Raw genomic sequence first — 16,235 nt, 5'->3', positions numbered from 1 at the left:
GCCAGCCCCGAGGCGACCATGGCCCCAAGGTGACCGTGGCCCCGAGGTAAGTGGCCATGGCAATGAGGTGACCATGGCCATGAGGTGACTGTGGCCCCGAGGTAAGTGGCCAGCCCCGAGGCGACCATGGCCCCAAGGTGACCGTGGCCCCGAGGTAAGTGGCCATGGCAATGAGGTGACCATGGCCATGAGGTGACTGTGGCCCCGAGGTAAGTGGCCAGCCCCGAGGTGACCGTGGCCCCGAGGTAAGTGGCCAGCCCCGAGGCGACCATCCGAGCGACGGCTCCGCTCCCACCAACGCCCCCGAGGGGACGGGCGACCCCGGCCAAACGAGGCCGCCCCGGGTCCCCGCGCCCCCCACCAGCGGGCCGGCAGACAAAGGGAGTCCCGCCGCCCTCCGGGCGCGGCCGCGGAGCGCGGCGCGGGGGTCGCGCAGCCCCGGGGCGGCCCGCGGAGGCGAGAGGCGTCGCGCCGAGGTCCCGCACCCTCCGCCGGGGCCCCGCCGGGCCGCGGGGGCCGCCGCCCCTCGCCGCCCCCGCCCGCCCGCGGCGGACTACATCTCCCGGCGTGCAGCGGGCGGCGGCGGCGGGGGGGGGGCCCCGAGCCCCGCGCCCCCCCCTCCCCTCCCCGGGGCGGGCGGCACGTGCCGCCGCGCTCGGCCAATGGGGGCGGGGCGGGGCGGGTCACGTGCCTTTGTTTGGCGCTTTTGTGCGCGGCGGGGCGGGCGGGAGCGGAGTGGGGCCGGAGCGGCGGCGCGGGCAGGTGGGTGCGCGGCGGCGGGGCCGGGGCTGCGGCGGGCGGCCGCGGCCCTCCGGGTGTTGAGAAGGCGGCGGCAGCGGTCGTGGTCCGCGGAGGGTCCGGCGCTCCGTGGGAGGGGGGCGGCGGCGGTGCCGGTGCCGCAGCGGAGGGGCTCTGAGGGCGGGTGTCAGGGCGAGGGGGGCCGCCGGGCGCTCCGCAGGCGCCTGAGGGTGGTTGGGGAGGGGGCCCCGCGCTCGCCCCTTTTGTCCCTTCGCCCGGCGGGGGTCGCGTCCCCGGCCGCCGCCCGCTTCTGGGGCGTCGCGGTGACAAAGGGGCTGCGGGAGACAATGGGGGGGGGGGGGCGCATCTGCAGCCCCCCCCGGTCTCGGCGGGGAAGGGGGCGTCCATTGTCCCGGGAGCCGCGCCGTGAGGGGGCGAAGCTCTGTGAGGGGCGACGCCCTGCTGGCGGCGGCGCCCCCTCCCCTTCCCTGACAGGACCCCGCCATTGTTAGTGGGGAAGGGGCGGCGCCCGGGCTGCCGCGCCCCCGGCGGCCGTCGAGCTCGGGGATCCGCCGTTGAGCCCCGTGTGGCGGCGGTGGGGCGAGGGTCCCGGTTCCCCCCCTCCCCCCCTCCGGTTCCCCCCTTCACCCCGGGGTAGAGGCGGGCGGGGGGGGGGGGGGGGAGCAGCACCTGGGGGGGGGGGGCGCGACAGGTGCCCGGATGTTACGGTTGGCCCCGCCCCTCCCTCGAGCCCCCCGCGCGCGCGGGCGCGCGCGCTCGCTCGCTGCTCCCCGGCGGTTTGAATTCGGTGCGGTGGGGAAGGGGGCGGAGCTTCGGCCTCGGCTCCTATTGGTTGGTGGCGGGAGGGGCGGGACCGCTGGGGGCCGGGGGGGGTGCGCGGTCCTAGCGCCGCCCGTCCGGGCGGCGCTAGGACCGCGCACCCCCCCGGCCCCCGCCTCATCCTCAGCTTAAAATCGGGGGGGGGGGGTAATCCCCCTTTTTACGGTTTTTAGAGCGCTTCTTGCCCTCTTTTTATTACATCCCTTTATAACAAGGGCCGCCGGGCAGTGTCCGTCCTCCCTCTCTGTCGTGATGTGCAACATCTGGCTTCAGCTGCGCAAATAAAATCGGATTTTAAATGAGCTCGATGCGCACATTGAAGATCCTTTGGTAACAGCCCGAGTCCTGGCTGTGCTGTCCTGTGCGCCGTGTTTTAATTCAGGGAGCTACATCGGTGAAATATCCATAGCGTTGCATGCTGCTGAACTAATGGTAAAACGGGAGTCTTTGTTTGCATATCTTAATTATGGTGGAGTAAAAGAGGGACTGGAAATGCCCGGCTGTGCGGTCGTACGTACAGATCCGGCAGCACCAATAACCGAGAACGTCTCTGCTGTTCCTAGCAACGTCCATCAGCCCCACAGACTGACTGGAATTACTGACTGCAGTAACCCACCCGGCTGCCTTTGTTCAGCAGGTCTAGTTATGCTTAGCAGTTTTTATTAGGAGGTAGAAGAAATAAAATTCCTGTGCTTACTGTTCAAAGGCATGTCTCTTTGTTGTCTAGGAATCCAACCGATTGGCGTTCTCCCTGAGTTGGCTTCTGGAGTCATATTTTCTTGGTCATGGCTACTTCTGGTATGTAGTATTATGTAGGAAATACTCTTGTGTTTTTTTTTTGTTTCTCTTAATTTAGAATCATTAAGGTTGGAAAAGACCCTTAAGATCATCGATTTCTCAGAAATACTTTTAAATCTAATCTAGTAAAATAAACTGTCGTCACCACGCTTTCCTCCCATATCTAGGCTGCTTTGGAGAAGCTGTTAAAAGCGGGTGCTTGTGGAAACACACCAAAAGCCCTCTCAGATGAGGCTGTGAGCAGATGGGCTCCAGCCCAGCTCATCTGCATGCCATCTGCTCTGCGAACAGAGCTGACTGTCATCCAGACATCTTGGTGATCCAAAGTGGGGTGCTGGTACAACGGACCCCGTGCAGGGCTGACGTGCCTGCTCAGAGGTGTTTGAAGAGAGAACGCCGCATTACGTATTTCTTTGAAAACTGGTTTTGGTTCTCTGCTATGTCAGGTCTTAGGCGAACGCCTTGAACTCTTCCTCAGATTTCTCATTGGAGAAAGAATGATTTGTTTGTTTGTTTGTTTGAAGTCCTGATACACTTGTTTTCACGACCCTGGATATTAAAGGCTAAAATAAAATGTCAGGTGCTTGGGTAATGCGGTATCAAGGAAGAACTGCAAACCAAATCGCCTGCCACATTTTTGAATGGCATTGCTGCTGCTTAAAACAAAACCGTCACTCAGATGCCGACTGTCTCCTTAAGCGAGCTTTGTGGCGTTGAGTTTTTGAAGGCTGCTGTTCAAGTTACCTAAGCCAGTTTCTGGCTTAAAATACTGTTTGTTTGGGTTTTTTCCCATGTTCCTAGATATTCAAGTGAAGGAACTGGAAAAGCGTGCCTCTGGGCAGGCATTTGAGCTGATACTGAGTCCTCGCTCAAAAGAAGCAGTCCCAGAATTCCCTCTTTCTCCCCCAAAAAAGAAGGATGTGTCATTGGAAGAGATTCAGAAGAAGTTGGAAGCGGCAGAAGAGAGACGCAAGGTAAATTTGGAACAGCTTAAGCGAGCTGTGCTCAACGAGTCTGTGCAAGTTGTGTGGGTTTGTTTTTTAAACTGTTGCTTGGGACAAGTGATAGCAGTTTGTGTTACGGTAAATGGAACACTAACTGAACTTTGGAATCTCTGGGGCTCTTGGGAACCTCTGTTATGGCCTGCCAGGCCATAGCTTTGTTCCCAAGGTGATCTTGAGTGATCACTTGAAAAACCGGGAGGAAATGTTGAGCTGAGAGGGGATGCTCTTTCAGGAGGAAGCCGTTTTTCTCGTCTTTAACATCATAACCAGATTCACTTTCTCCTAAAAAATGTAGTGCTGCATCTGTAAGGAGAAGGTTTGCCAACGCAGTGTCTGACCTGATGTGAGCTCTTGCTGTTGGGAGGTAGCTTGGAGCCCTTGGCTGTGCAGAGGCTCGCTAACTGAAGCGCAGCCTCCTGCGTGACCTGAATCGCAGCGCTTCACCATTCTGAGAAGCGAGAATCTTCTAGGAGAGATCTACCGATGTTAACATAAAGATCCATGTTCTTTTTTTCCAGAGAAATTCCATTTAATAAGGCTTGCAAGTAATGACAGAAACTTTGCTTTCCCGATTGTTTGTAATGGTGAAATGTGGGTTGTGTGGGTGGAGCAGGCACCAGGGAGCTTTGTCCTGCATCGCGAAGTTACGCTGTTCTCCAGCAAAATAGCAGAAAATCTTTTGTCTTGGGAGCTGTGAGCAACTCGAGGACAGTGGCCCATGTAGTTCATCTCTTTTATGTTCAAAGCGTACCTCCTCTGTTTTGTTAGTCTCATGAAGCAGAAGTCTTGAAGCAGCTAGCTGAGAAGCGGGAGCATGAAAAAGAGGTGCTTCAGAAAGCAATTGAAGAAAACAACAACTTCAGCAAAATGGCAGAGGAGAAGCTGACCCACAAAATGGAAGCTAACAAAGAAAACCGTGAGGCACAAATGGCTGCTAAACTGGAACGCTTGAGGGAGAAGGTGGGTGTGGAGTCCCGGTTCCCAGCCCGTGGGGGGGAGTTGATCCATGCTCCTCGCCGTGGCTAAATAGAGCCAAGTAAACGGCCAAGTGAGGGGGGTGCTAGGAATAGGCAGATGTCCCTGGGAGTTCTGCCGCGGTCTAATCTTGAAAATGATTAAGTCTGCAAAAGACTTTGCAGAAATCCTCTTCTTGGGGCAGAGGGGATGGACGGAGTTAAGCAGCATCCCACTTGCTCTGATAGAGCTTCATCCCCGAGTCCCCTTGCGTAGCGCAGACCCCCAGGCTCCTGCCCTGAGCAGGGGCGGGAAGCAAGCGGGGGCTGGCTCTGCCGCTCTGCGCCCGGGCGGCTCACGGCTTCCCTGCTGTTGTCTTTCAGGACAAGCATATTGAAGAGGTTCGAAAGAACAAAGAAGGCAAAGACCCCGGTGAGGCTGAAACCGACTGACTTCATTCTGGAAACTGACTCTCTCCCCCTCCTCTAAATATCCAAAGACTGTACTGGCCAGTGGTTTTATCTTTGGTTTTGTTTTTTTTTTAAGTTTCTAGAAACTGATGTAGAACTGTAAAATTAGATCCAAACTGTACACTTTCTTTGGGGGCTAGAGGGGAGACCTTACATGTTTCACTTTTTCTAAAGTGTTGTCTTTCCAGTGTAGCTATCTTCTTGTTGCATCCTTTTCTACTCCAGTGCGCTTGCTGCTGGGTTGATGGCTAGTACTGTATCAGCTCTGTAAGACGTTTGTGAAAGGAATATGTAGTTCCATGCTGAATATTTGTTACACTTCAAAAATCTGACTCTGTCCCAGTCTGCTAAAATACTGCTGTAACTGAGTGACTAAATAAAGCTGCACAGTGCTGTTATCATGAGAATTACTTCTGAAAAATGACATCAGAAACAAAATGGGTTGGCTGAGGTCTGCGGCAGGCGTCCTTATGCAGTGCTGGGCGGAAAGGTCTGTAGCAGCACTTTTCCTTGCGCCCGCGGGCACGCTGCGTGACTGCCTTTCCCCAGAGCACTCTCATTGTCTTAATTTTACAATCAGAGCTTTGTTTTGACACCTCAACAGTTGTCAGCTGTTGTGTGTTGTTGTTAAAAAGAGTTCAGAACCACCTCCCGTTGGATGCGGACACTTCAACAAACGCGTCCTTGTTACCACATGACTGATCTGAGCCTTTTTTTGGTAAGGGTTTCTAGAAGCTGACTTGCGCTGTTGAATGGCGGCTTGTGTTCCGCTTCCTGCAGCCCCCGAGCGTGAGGTCGGAAACCTGTTCTGTGCTGGGATCGAAAACGCTGTTGCGGAAAAGAATTATTTTCGATTTGGTGCCTGCCGCAGATGCGTTGGGATATACGCTGTGCCGCAGGGCGAGTCCCATTACTCCTGCCCATGACGAGATGCGTATCATCTTTTCCTCTTTGTTTGTTTTTTCTGGGATGTGAGAAATAGATACGACTGCACTCGTGCTCTGAGAAAGATGCTTTTTAGGTGGATTGGGTACAGAGTTGCTGTGTTGTCAAAAAAAAAACCCCAAACCCTTCCTCTAGGACTAATCCAGAGTCCTGCACATCCCCAAGTACTCGTGCCGCTCTGCGGTAAAGACGCGGTTGCAGCTGGTGCGTGAGCAGCCACTAACGGGTACAAACAGCATCGTGTTGAGGAACTCGGCTTCGGTCGGTGCGGGGAAGCCGTGGGTTCCGCAGCCCCCGTTCGTGGCGCGCGGCGGCGCCCGTCTCGGTGAGGCGCGCTCGCTCCTGTCCTCCCTTCTGTGTCCTTGGTCTCCGTGCTTGTGTTCAGGTTGGCTCCGCGCCTGGGGCCTTGGCGCTGGCCGGGTGACAGACTCCCATGTTCTGAGGATGGAAAAGCTGGTAGGGATTTATTTTTTTAAGGGGCTAATTGAGTCCTGCACCACTTGCCCTGTCTGCTGGGGCTTGCTAAGGAAGGAACCTCAGTTTAGAAAGCTTTCACGTATCACGTTGCATCAGGGTTGTGCTTAACCAAAAGCCGATATTGCACTGTTTAACGAAAGAAGAAGAGTGAGATCAAGTCGGTCGTGATGCGCTGGAGGGCTGGGATCGGATCCTCGGCCTGGGGAATCTGCAGAAGCGTTACCATACTTCGTGATGTCGGGTAAGAGAGACCGCGTCCGCCCGTTGGGGAGCGCCCGCCTGCCGTGCGGGTCTGGGGCTTTTAACGGCAGGTCTCCGCAGCTGAGAGCGCGGGCTGCGGGCCGGGATCCAGCCGGGGAGGTGAGGAGAGGGACGGGAACACGGAGCTGAACGGAGACGCGGGCCTGAAGCCCCGCGTGTGTGCTGTGAGAAGCTGAGTATCTCTCCTACCGCATAATGGAGGGTTAAGTGATCAGTTCCCGTGTACAAGATCAGGCATAATTAGCAATCAAAAAAAAAAAAAATCAGCTCTTAATTTTAGTGTCTTTTTTCACCTGCTGAGAAAAGACCAAGTGTCCCAAACACCGTGTGCGGGTTCCCCCGACTTTTCAAGGGATGGGGGAGGAGGATGGCAGCGCTGCCAGACCCCGAACGGCGGTAAGCGCACGGAGCCCTGAAATGCGAGGTTTTGACTTGCCAAAGCTGCCAGATCTCGGCTCGGGGGCTTCTGCCTTAGTCCCGCTGTGCTGCCTTACGCTGAACTGGAGCTTAATGCCCAGGGCCTGAGCTTGGTCTCATTCCTCTGGGAGCTGCTGGGGGGAACGGAAGGTTTGAGGGGTGGGAATGGGATTGGGGGCGCAAATAGTGAGCGGGTGGTTAATGATCGGGAATGGGTAAAAGGGGGAAAAATAGCACGGAGGAGATGGTGCTCAGGCAGGAAAATGGAAATAATGGTTCCTCTGGAGGGGAAAGCTGGACTTTAAACAGATTGCTTTAAAAAAAAAAAAAAAAAGCAGCTCTGCAGCTTTATTTGCTAGGCCAGACAGCCCACCGTGTGGTAGCGACTCACAAAAGCAACTGCGAGCCGTGTGCTGGGTGTGGCAAAGGGAACTGGAGAAGTGGCAACCTAAACCGGCTGGCGGACAGGCGGGGGCCGTGCCGGGGCCGAGCCCCGCCGCTCTCCTCGCCCTCCGTCCGAGAGGTGAACCGGGGCGGCGGGGGTCCCGGGGGGCGGCGGGGGTCCCGGGGGGCGGCGGGAGGGGAGGGCAGGGGCCGGGGCCCCGCCGACCCCCACCTTCAGCTGCACCCGCGTCTGGAGGCTGGAGGTACCCCTTTCCCCCGGGGAAAAAGCATTCCCGGGAGGGGGGATGGCTCCCCGGCTGCCCCGGCGCGGGTTTGGGCAGGGCCGGTGCCGCTGTCCCTGCCGCGAGGAGGGAGAGGGTGCCCGGGCGCGGGGGCTGGAGCGCGGCCACCGAAAACGCGCTCGGCTCGCGCGTCCCGGGGGCTCGGCGGGCCTGCGCCGAGAAGGCAACGATGGTAACGTAGAAGAAACGTATTCGTGCTTTAGAAGGCTAAAGAGAGATGGATGCATGGGAGCAAACAGCTGGGGCCGAGTCTGTGGCGTTAAAAATGCAGCAGGATGGGTGGATGCTGCTCGAGAAAGGAAACGCTCCCTAGGAAGTAACAGGCGTTTGAGGCATGGTAGCGTAGGTATGTGGGGGTTGTTACTCAGGGTACGAGCCAGATTAACGGCTTCCAGCACCGCGCAGGATGTGCTCCGTCCGTAACATTGCTCAAGGCTTCAGAGCTAGGAAGAGCTTTGCAAATTAAGTCCTGCTCCAACAAGTTTTGGAGGACCTGAATTAAACACGGCTCCCGTCCCTGCCTCGTGCCTGGCCGCTCTGAACGCGGCTTTTCCGCTGCTTTTCCCGCAGCGTCTCCCTGCGCAGAACCGGGGCTGCCTCTCCCGTAGGAATTTGTCTTCTGGCAGCCGTGAGGGGGTCAGACGCCGTCGGGAGCCGAGCCCCCTCCCCGCGCACCCAGGCGCCTCGTGGGCAGCGGCAGCCCTGGCACAGGGGCAGGTTTCTGCCAAAATGCCCGTAGAATTTTGGTCAAAATCGCTTAACCTGGGAAGTTCTGCTTTTGCCCGCGTCTCCCCGGCAGGACTGGAGGCCGTTTCGGTTCAGCGCAGTAGCTGCAAGTCCGGAAGAGGTTTACGAAGTTAATTTTTCACTGGCAGCCTCCGCGCTTGCAGCGTTAGCGGAGGGTTTAGGCCAGGCCGGGGTCAGGGCTGCCCTCTGCGAGGTGCTGCCCCGAGCCGGGGCAGTTGGTTTTGACGTGGGGCCTCTTTAACCAGGCGAGGTGGGAAAAGAGCATGGGGGAGGGAAGCCCAGCAGCAAACAGCCTGGTTTTATCTGCATCTGTGCTCCTCGGCTTCGGGCAGGCGTGAGTTACAGACCTATCTACTCCATTTTGATGAAGAAATTAGAGGTTGGTTGTTTTTTTTTTTTTAAATAAACAGTCCCATCCGCTCCTCCTGTTCCCAGACTTTGAGGAGCTTTTCCTGTCTGAGCTGTCCCTGAAATGACTGCCCTTGCCAGGAGCTGAGGCGTAAATCAGCACCGGAGCCGGACGGGAGTCGGGCTGTTTTCTTCAGAACTTGGCTGAGCAAGAGCAGGTAAAGGTGGGGGAAATCTCATTTTGAGCACGTTGTTTCCAATGTGTTTTTCAGGCTGCCATGAAAAGGCAGAGCAAGGCAGCAAGGCTGCCTTTATCTTGGTAAGGACAGCAGCCTCAAAAATGTAAATATTGCAGCGCTTGCTCGCAAAGATTACGCTGCTGGACCTCAGTGATGCAACAGGATGAGCTCGCTCGAGCTGTGTTGTTTTTGTGGGAAGCTGCATGAAAAAACGGGCTGAAAAAAAGATGGTAAAAACTCTAAAACACAGAATTTGCATCTTCTGGCACTGCCGTTAGTTCGTTACGTTCTCGTGTGCACCCCTCGTGAGGCAGAGCCGGGCGTCTCGCTGCTTGGGGGAAGGCGGCTCATTGTTACCCGTGAAGTCGGGTACCGCACACGGTTTGCAGGGGGGGAAATCCGGGCCGCTCCTGCAGCGGGAGGTTGGTTTGGGATGTTCAGTTTGTGTAGCAGGTCCCGAGCTGCTGGGCAGGGGCGAGCCTGGGAACGGAGAGATGCTGGTGTGTTCGTTACTGTGTCAGTTACCCCCCGCTCGTGTCCCCTGCCTCCGCTCCTCCCGCCGCGTCGCCTGTACATAAATCTCCCTTCAGCCTCCTTCAGGTTACTATTTGTGGCGATTCTTTTATTTCAGCTGTAATGAGGCCGCTCCCCAGCTACCTGTGATTTTTGCATATCTTTAGAAAAAAGCCAAAGCTTTCAAACAGCCCCTGCTTGTTGATTTTTTGGTAAAGTCATTATTAGACCCTGCAGTAAAACTTTCTGTCCCCAAGGTTGTTTTGCACAGCGGGGAACCGGAGTTTGGCTGCATCATGGCAACGGTCGTCACCGAAAAGCTAAGCCGCCTCTTCATTAACGTGCGGCAGGTCCCTCAGCTGCTGGGCCCCCTCTCTCCCTCCACCGTCAGCAGTTCGGAGGTGCCGAAGGTCTTCTGGAAGCCCTACATCCACACCGGCTACCGGCCGGTGCAGCAGACCTGGCGCTATTACTTCTCGACGCTCTTCCAGCAGCACAACGAGGCCATCAACGTCTGGACCCATCTGGTGGCCGCGCTGATCCTGCTGCTGCGGTTCCAGCAGCTCTCGCAGCGGGTGGAGTTTGGACGGGACCCGCACGCCCAGCCCCTCCTCATCATCATCGCGGCGTCCATCACCTACCTGACGTTCAGCACCCTCGCTCACCTTCTGCAGGCCAAATCCGAGTTCTGGCACTACAGCTTCTTCTTCATGGACTACGTGGGGGTCGCCATTTACCAGTACGGCAGCGCTCTGGGGCACTACTACTATGCCATCGAGCCAAGCTGGCACGAGAAGATCAAGGGGTTTTACATGCCGGCGGCCGTCCTGCTGGCGTGGCTGTCCTGCGCCGGTTCCTGCTACGCCAAGTACCGGTACCACCAGTCCGCTCGCCTTCTGAGCCGGCTCTGCCAGGAGCTGCCCTCCGGCCTGGCGTACCTGCTGGACATCAGCCCCGTGGTCCACCGCATCTGCACCGCGCCGCCCGCCGAGCGGGCTGACCCGGCCCTTCTCTATCACAAATGCCAGGTGCTGTTTTTCCTCATCGGTGCCTTTTTTTTCTCACACCCTTACCCGGAGAAGTGGTTCCCTGGGAAATGTCACTTCTTCGGGCAGAGCCATCAGATTTTTCACGTGTGCCTGGTACTCTGCACGCTGGCGCAGATCGAGGCGGTGGTGTTGGACTACGAGTCCAGGCGACGGATCTATTCCACCCTTCAGGGCGATTTGGCGCAGAACTTCTCTGCCCTGTGCCTCTTCACCGTGACCTGCTCTGTCCTCACGGCTGCTTACATGGCACGGAAGGTGAGGAACAAGCTGAGCTTCAAAGAGGAGTAAGCGCCGGCGGGCGAAGCCGGTGAGCTCACCGGAGCGGCTGCTCTGCGGCCGTGCTGGCACGAACCCGGCCACAAACTTCGAGAAGAGGAATTGAAACGCTTCCCCGGCTGGTACTCGCAGTGCTCTCTATAGGGAGGGAAAGTAAGAGCTGCTTTTTATGATTTTTTTTTTTTTAATTTGGAATTAGTTCCAGCTTGCTCTTAAAATGGCACACTGGTTTAATTCACCTGTCTGAATAAAGAGTTGGAATTAACGTTGTTAAGCTAGCAGGTCTCTCGGCGAAAGGTGCGGAGGTGCCCTCTGCCCCCCTGTGAGCGCTGGCAGAATCCGACCCGTGGGAACAGAGCGAGGTGAGCTTGCGTAAACCACAAACAAGGGTAGCAAATTGATGCGAGATCATTTCAGGCTCCTTTTCGATGTACAGAGCCGTCCGGGCAGGGCCAGGGCCCCGTCCCTGACCCGCCGAGCCACGGACCCTGTCCTTCAGAGCGCAGCGAGGGCTGGGGAGAGCGGGGGGGGGATGGGCCGGGCCCGGGCAGCGGGGGGGAGCTCTGCCCCCTCTGTGGCGGATGAGGCCCCGCTTCTGTGCTTCAGCCCAACGCAGCGGCCCCCCCGGCATCTCTGCAAGCACTCGGCCCCCTTTGCCCCTCGCCCCCCGCTCTTCTGCTGCTCTCGGGCCGGTCGCGGCCCCGGGGCCCGCCCCGACCCCGGGGCCCGCCCGTGCGCGGCCCCACGGCGGCTGCGCCCCTCGCTGCCCGCCGCCATTCCGGCCCCTCGCCGCCGCCGCCTTATATAGGGCACGGCGCGTGGTGGGCGGGGCTCCGCCTGCCGCTCATCCCGCCCCGCCGCCCGGATTGGTCCCTCTACCACGAGCGCGCGCGGTGGCCGTTGGCTGCCGTTCGGCGGGAGCGGCGCGAGCGAGCGGCGGGCGGGAGCCGGGGCCGGGGCCGGGGCCCGCGTCCGAGGCCGCTCCCCCCGGGCGCCGCTCTGGCGGCGGCCCCTGCCCGTCCTCGGGCCGGCGGAGGGGCGCGCTCGGCTCCGGGAGGCCGGGCGGAGGCCGCCGGCTGCCGGGGATGAAGCGCAGACGCGGGGGCGGCGCGGCCCGGCGGGCCGAGGCCTGCGATGTCTGGCTGGACACCGCCGAGCTGAAGCAGAGGGCGGCGCAGGTGGGGCTCGGCGCGGGGGCTGCTGCGGCCGGGGCGTGCCCGGACCCCCGGGCCCAGGGCGCCTGTGGCTCCCTGGGCCTGCGGGACGCCGTGGTGCGGAGCGGGGCTGCGGGCTGGGTGCCAGAGGGACGGGGGGGGGGGGGGTGGCAAAGCCGGGGCCGCCGTGGTCCTGCTCGGGGTGACCCTGCTTGAGCAGGGGGCCGGACGAGGGAGTTTTCCGAAGCAGCTGACTGCGAGCATCTGCGCGGCAAGAGAGATCCAAGCGCGATGAGTTTGCAGGTGGACCAGGAACGGGCACCGCTTCGGGGAGAGGCCACCTGTACTTTGTTTTGCTGTGGTTCATTACTTGATCTGATAAGTAGTGAATGTTGTTTCATAATGACTGGGAGGGAAAACAGGCAGATGTCTTTTCCTGCCTTTAATATTCGCATAAAGGAGAGACTCGGTCTCTACATCTGCAACGCTTGGACTTGGCGGTGCTGGGTTAGCGGTTGGACTCGATGATCTTAAAGGTCTTTTCCATCCTAAACGATTCTGTGATTCGAAGGTGACCTCTGTGGGCCCCTTCCAACCTCGGCCGTTCTGTGACGGCCTCACAGGAGGAGTTGAAGCATTTAACAAAGGTGGGAACCATGCCACTGCGCTGGAAGAAGGGCAGAATTGTTTTTAATGGCATATATTCACTTTCCATTTCTTTCTTTCCCTACCCAGTCTCTCATCGCCAAGCTGAAAGCATCTAGTCGAGTTCTGGAAAGGAAGCACGCCTCAGCCGCTTTCAGGCAGCCAAGAGCCGCTCAGCCGCGCACCAAGCAAACCACCATCTCCGCCTTCTTCAGCACTCGCGCAGGTAACGTGGGCCCGCGTACGCCCCTTAGGGAAGCAGTTTCAGGCTGTAATAGGAAGCCCCGCTCGCTTTATTTCTTGGCAGCTTTACTAGGCAGAAAAGTGCATTTTCTAGTGAAGAGGGTAAAGGTTAAAGGGTTGAACTCCTGGGAAGGATTTTATTAATCTAAATGCAGGCACCTTTTCTGGCGTTGGATGAAAGCGTAAGTAACAGCAGTCACAGCCAGTCTTCACCGGAGAGCAGTCTGAACTCTCGGTAACGCAGCAGGCTCCGCTCCCTGCAAAACTGGCGTGTTCGGTGGAACGCTGGGAAGCCCGGCTCGGCCCACGCGCTGATACGAACCGTCCAGGTGGCAAAATGTCCAGTTCTGGGCTGCCCGATGGCATCAGATAAAGGACAATCCCGTCGGGAACGCTCCGCGGGCTGGGGCAGGGTGCGGCCTGGGCAGGAGCCCCGAGCCCGCGGTGTCCTGCGGGCGGCTCTCCCTGCCCGGGGAAGGGGCAGCCAGGGCGTGCCGGGCCAGATCTGTTGTAAGCGGCAGCAGCCCGAAGTTGTCGTTAAATGCCCTGGGGAGAGCATTACAGCTGGGAGCGACGATGAACGGTACGTGGTTCAAACAGCCTCCCCGTAAGGGGAGCCGGCGGGAGCTGTGCGAGGAAAGCTGTGTACGAGGGGCTGGACAAAGCCTTTTCTGCAGAACGCAGTGTTTAATCCTAACCGACTCAAGGACGGAGTCACGGGGAGCGGCGATATTTAAGCTAATTAAGCCAGCTCACAGCCTCTGTGCTTTTGAGGCTGCTTTTGTGCTCTGGAATACGAGAAACTGGGATTTGTCCGTGGGTCTCAAACCAACAAACATGGAGAGGAATGGGATGGATGCAGAAACCAGCAGTGCAGGACTGCGTGGGTGGTTGTGCATTGTAAGTGTGTCATGGCTAGTTCACCAGCATGAAACCAGTTTAGCAATAAGCGATGAGAGGAAGCATTACAGAAATTGTACAATCTCATTATTTGACAGAATTGTTGTGTTGTGACAGGCCCATTGATGGTTTTTGCCTTGCACTCGTTAGTCCTGCTCCTTTTGAATGTGTTGTGTGCTTTCTCCTTTTTTCGTTTGATTCCCTCGATTGATTGCATTCGCTTATTCACTGTGCGGGTTTGGATTCATCGCATGCTGCTGCTCTTCATCCAGAGGTCTGTAGGATTTGAGATGCTGGAGTATTTCTTATTTATTTGCGTGGTGTTTTTTTTTCTTTTGGCATATCCTGAATTGAGGATGAGCTCTCTTACATTGAGAAGTTGTATTAGATTTTATAGTGAACGGTGTCAGAAGGAAATGTGGGCCTCGATGCCTTCATCGGGCGATGAAAGCAAGCTGTGGCAGTTTCACTGTGGGGTTTGGTGGGTTGTTTTTCGTTTTGGTAGCTCTTGAGCTGCTGCTTTAAAGGGAAAATGTCATGGGCGAAGTGCTGGGACGGCTGAGGAGGAGGGCAGAGAAGCCAAAGGCTGGGGCAGCTGGAGATGCAGCTCTTGCACCTTGAGGGAAGCTTACTTTTTTGAGCTACTCCAACGGTTTCGGCTGCCGTTCCGCCACAGCCTCAGCAGCACAAGGACAGCTTTTTGTGAGGCGTGTGGAACAGGCTGGGTGTCGTGGCTCAGAGGAGCGGGACAGCGGCAGTTGTGAGCCAAGCACCACCGAATGGTGCTGCGGGTAGTGACTAACCCCGAGAAATGTGTGTGCCGGCTCTGGCTTTATCCACTTCCATGTTTTTTTCAGATGAAAAAGACAAAGAAAACTCCAGGCCAACTCCTTTCATCCTGAATAAAGGCTGTGAAGAAAAAGGTATTTCTTTGGCTGCTTCCCCTGCGAAGACCTTGGCTCTGCCACAGACGGAGGAAGCCCAGAGCCGATCCTTCGGAGCCGAAGAGGGGACGGTGCAGGTTACGCCCCAGCGTCGCGCGCAGAAAGCGCCGGCCTCGCCGGCTCCTTTGCCAGACTCTTTGTTGTTGCAAGCGCAGCCCCGCAGCACGGGTGAAGGCTCCTGTGGGGTGGGAGAGAGCTGCTGCTTCTTCAGCTTCACCCAGGATTCGGAGGGCAACCGGATCATCGCCCACAGAAATGAGTCCCCGTTGTTTGCTGGGGAAACGGTTCCAGCAGGCGGCGGGGTGACGTCAGACTGCGGGGCGAAGAGAGAGGGCCGGCGGCTCCCCGAGGCGGCGAAGACCGGACTCGATTTCCAACCAAGACTGGGAGCAAACCAGAGTAAGAAACCACCCCAATGGAGTAGTGTTCATTCTTTAATTGATTTCTCTGAGCCCGAGACTATAAATCCTCCTGTAACGAGGGACGGTACCTGGGCTGCTGGCTTTTATTCATCTCCACAAGGCCCCGCTCGAGCCCAGCCTCTGAGAGAGCGCAGCCACAACGCTGGTGCTGGGGCAGCCGAGGGCCGGGGCGGCGAGAGGGGACCGAGCAGCCCCTGCAGGCAGCTCTTCACCCAGGATTCGGAGGGGAACAGGGTCATCGCTCACAGCTGCCAGAACGCCCCACCTCCTCGCCGGGACGGCGGCAGCTCGCGCGGGCAGCTGCCCGACTCTCCGTGCAGGGGCTGCTCCAGCCATGCCGCAGACGGGCGCTCGAGCGCCGCAGGGCAGCAGCGGTTAGGTGTGTGCTACGATTTACTGTTCACGCAGGATTCGGAAGGGAACACAGTGATTAAACACTGGTAAGGCACCTTGAGCGGGCCGCCTAATGACCTCTTGTGAAGCCTCAGGAAAGCATGTTTTGGTAAGAGATCGGTTGGAATTAGGCAAGTGTCCCCGTTGTTTCTGTATGTGTGGTGTAGCCAGCACGTGCCATAGCCCTGTGCAACGGGCAGGACCTCTTTGTTCTCTGAAATTTTGCTTTAATAAAAATAAAATGTTGAAGGCATTCGTTTATAACGGTTTGACTGTTTCAATCATGATTCCAGCCCGTGTGGCTAAGGCCTGGCTTTAGCACTGCCCGGGGTTCACGGAGCGGGCTGCTGCTCAGCCTGAAGAGCCCGCTGCTGACGCATCTCTATTTCTTGGGATCCCACAAGACCAAATTTAAAGGTTTTCTAGGCTCAGCTCAGGAACCGCACCATCTCCTTCGCCGTGGCTGCCTCGAGGAAGCGCTAGGCTCAGCTGCCTGCTGCTTGTGCCAGCCCTGGAGGTGACAGCTGGGGTGCGGCAGCCGGGGAGGGTCACGTTTCTCAGCTCGTGCCTCTGTGGCTGCGAAAGATGCGCCTCTGGTAGCTGCAGCTGGGATCGCAGCACCTAACTGCTCTGGCCAGAGGTTTAAAGCGAGGAAGACTGTGATAAAGGGAGGCATTGTAACGCTGTACCTGTCCTAGCTAAGTCCAAGCTGTAATCCCCTCACTTTAAGGTGGGGACGATGGTTTAATTTTCCAAGGGCTGGGGCCTGGTG

At 57.8% G+C, this 16,235-nt stretch overlaps 3 protein-coding genes across 8 annotated transcripts; all 3 read left to right on the top strand.

The window, feature by feature from the left end:
- The first annotated feature begins 701 nt into the window (after nucleotides 1–701).
- On the top strand, nucleotides 702–5,181 carry STMN1 (stathmin 1). Of its 3 annotated transcripts, none has more exons than XM_082329629.1 (5): nucleotides 702–762; nucleotides 2,306–2,376; nucleotides 3,178–3,350; nucleotides 4,149–4,340; nucleotides 4,718–5,181. In XM_082329629.1, the coding sequence occupies exons 2-5, from the start codon at nucleotides 2,364–2,366 to the stop codon at nucleotides 4,784–4,786; spliced, it is 447 nt and encodes a 148-aa protein (XP_082185755.1). In that variant the 5' UTR covers nucleotides 702–762; nucleotides 2,306–2,363; the 3' UTR covers nucleotides 4,787–5,181. The 3 variants fall into 3 exon arrangements, with proteins under 3 accessions (XP_082185755.1, XP_082185756.1, XP_082185754.1); XM_082329630.1 differs by lacking the exon at nucleotides 702–762 and adding an exon at nucleotides 1,775–2,010; XM_082329628.1 differs by lacking the exon at nucleotides 702–762 and adding an exon at nucleotides 2,023–2,215.
- A 2,139-nt stretch (nucleotides 5,182–7,320) lies between these two features.
- PAQR7 (progestin and adipoQ receptor family member 7) lies at nucleotides 7,321–10,920 on the top strand. Of its 4 annotated transcripts, none has more exons than XM_082329616.1 (3): nucleotides 7,321–7,427; nucleotides 8,773–8,903; nucleotides 9,695–10,920. In XM_082329616.1, the coding sequence occupies exon 3, from the start codon at nucleotides 9,734–9,736 to the stop codon at nucleotides 10,772–10,774; it is 1,041 nt and encodes a 346-aa protein (XP_082185742.1). In that variant the 5' UTR covers nucleotides 7,321–7,427; nucleotides 8,773–8,903; nucleotides 9,695–9,733; the 3' UTR covers nucleotides 10,775–10,920. The 4 variants fall into 4 exon arrangements, with proteins under 4 accessions (XP_082185742.1, XP_082185741.1, XP_082185743.1 ...); XM_082329615.1 differs by having other exon boundaries at nucleotides 8,748–8,903; XM_082329617.1 differs by lacking the exon at nucleotides 7,321–7,427 and adding an exon at nucleotides 7,690–8,671.
- A 905-nt stretch (nucleotides 10,921–11,825) lies between these two features.
- AUNIP (aurora kinase A and ninein interacting protein) lies at nucleotides 11,826–16,212 on the top strand. Its single transcript, XM_082329604.1, has 3 exons — nucleotides 11,826–11,940; nucleotides 12,652–12,787; nucleotides 14,562–16,212. The coding sequence occupies exons 1-3, from the start codon at nucleotides 11,848–11,850 to the stop codon at nucleotides 15,512–15,514; spliced, it is 1,182 nt and encodes a 393-aa protein (XP_082185730.1). The 5' UTR covers nucleotides 11,826–11,847; the 3' UTR covers nucleotides 15,515–16,212.
- Nucleotides 16,213–16,235: the final 23 nt, after the last annotated feature.

This window comes from Platalea leucorodia (assembly GCF_965183815.1).
Source record: "Platalea leucorodia genome assembly, chromosome: 18".
NCBI lineage: Eukaryota > Metazoa > Chordata > Aves > Pelecaniformes > Threskiornithidae > Platalea > Platalea leucorodia.
This window is presented reverse-complemented; position numbering and strand designations above follow the sequence as displayed.

What these genes read in the sequence shown, in the direction of transcription:
- PAQR7 (XM_082329616.1), top strand. Translation starts at nt 9,734, where the DNA reads ATGGCAACGGTCGTCACCGAAAAGCTAAGCCGCCTCTTCATTAACGTG.
- STMN1 (XM_082329629.1), top strand. An exon ending in CGGCAGAAGAGAGACGCAAG is followed by an intron (nt 3,351 to 4,148) that starts GTAAATTTGGAA and finishes CTGTTTTGTTAG; the next exon opens with TCTCATGAAGCAGAAGTCTT. An exon ending in TGGAACGCTTGAGGGAGAAG is followed by an intron (nt 4,341 to 4,717) that starts GTGGGTGTGGAG and finishes GTTGTCTTTCAG; the next exon opens with GACAAGCATATTGAAGAGGT.
- AUNIP (XM_082329604.1), top strand. Translation starts at nt 11,848, where the DNA reads ATGAAGCGCAGACGCGGGGGCGGCGCGGCCCGGCGGGCCGAGGCCTGC. An exon ending in TGAAGCAGAGGGCGGCGCAG is followed by an intron (nt 11,941 to 12,651) that starts GTGGGGCTCGGC and finishes TTCCCTACCCAG; the next exon opens with TCTCTCATCGCCAAGCTGAA. An exon ending in CTTCTTCAGCACTCGCGCAG is followed by an intron (nt 12,788 to 14,561) that starts GTAACGTGGGCC and finishes TGTTTTTTTCAG; the next exon opens with ATGAAAAAGACAAAGAAAAC.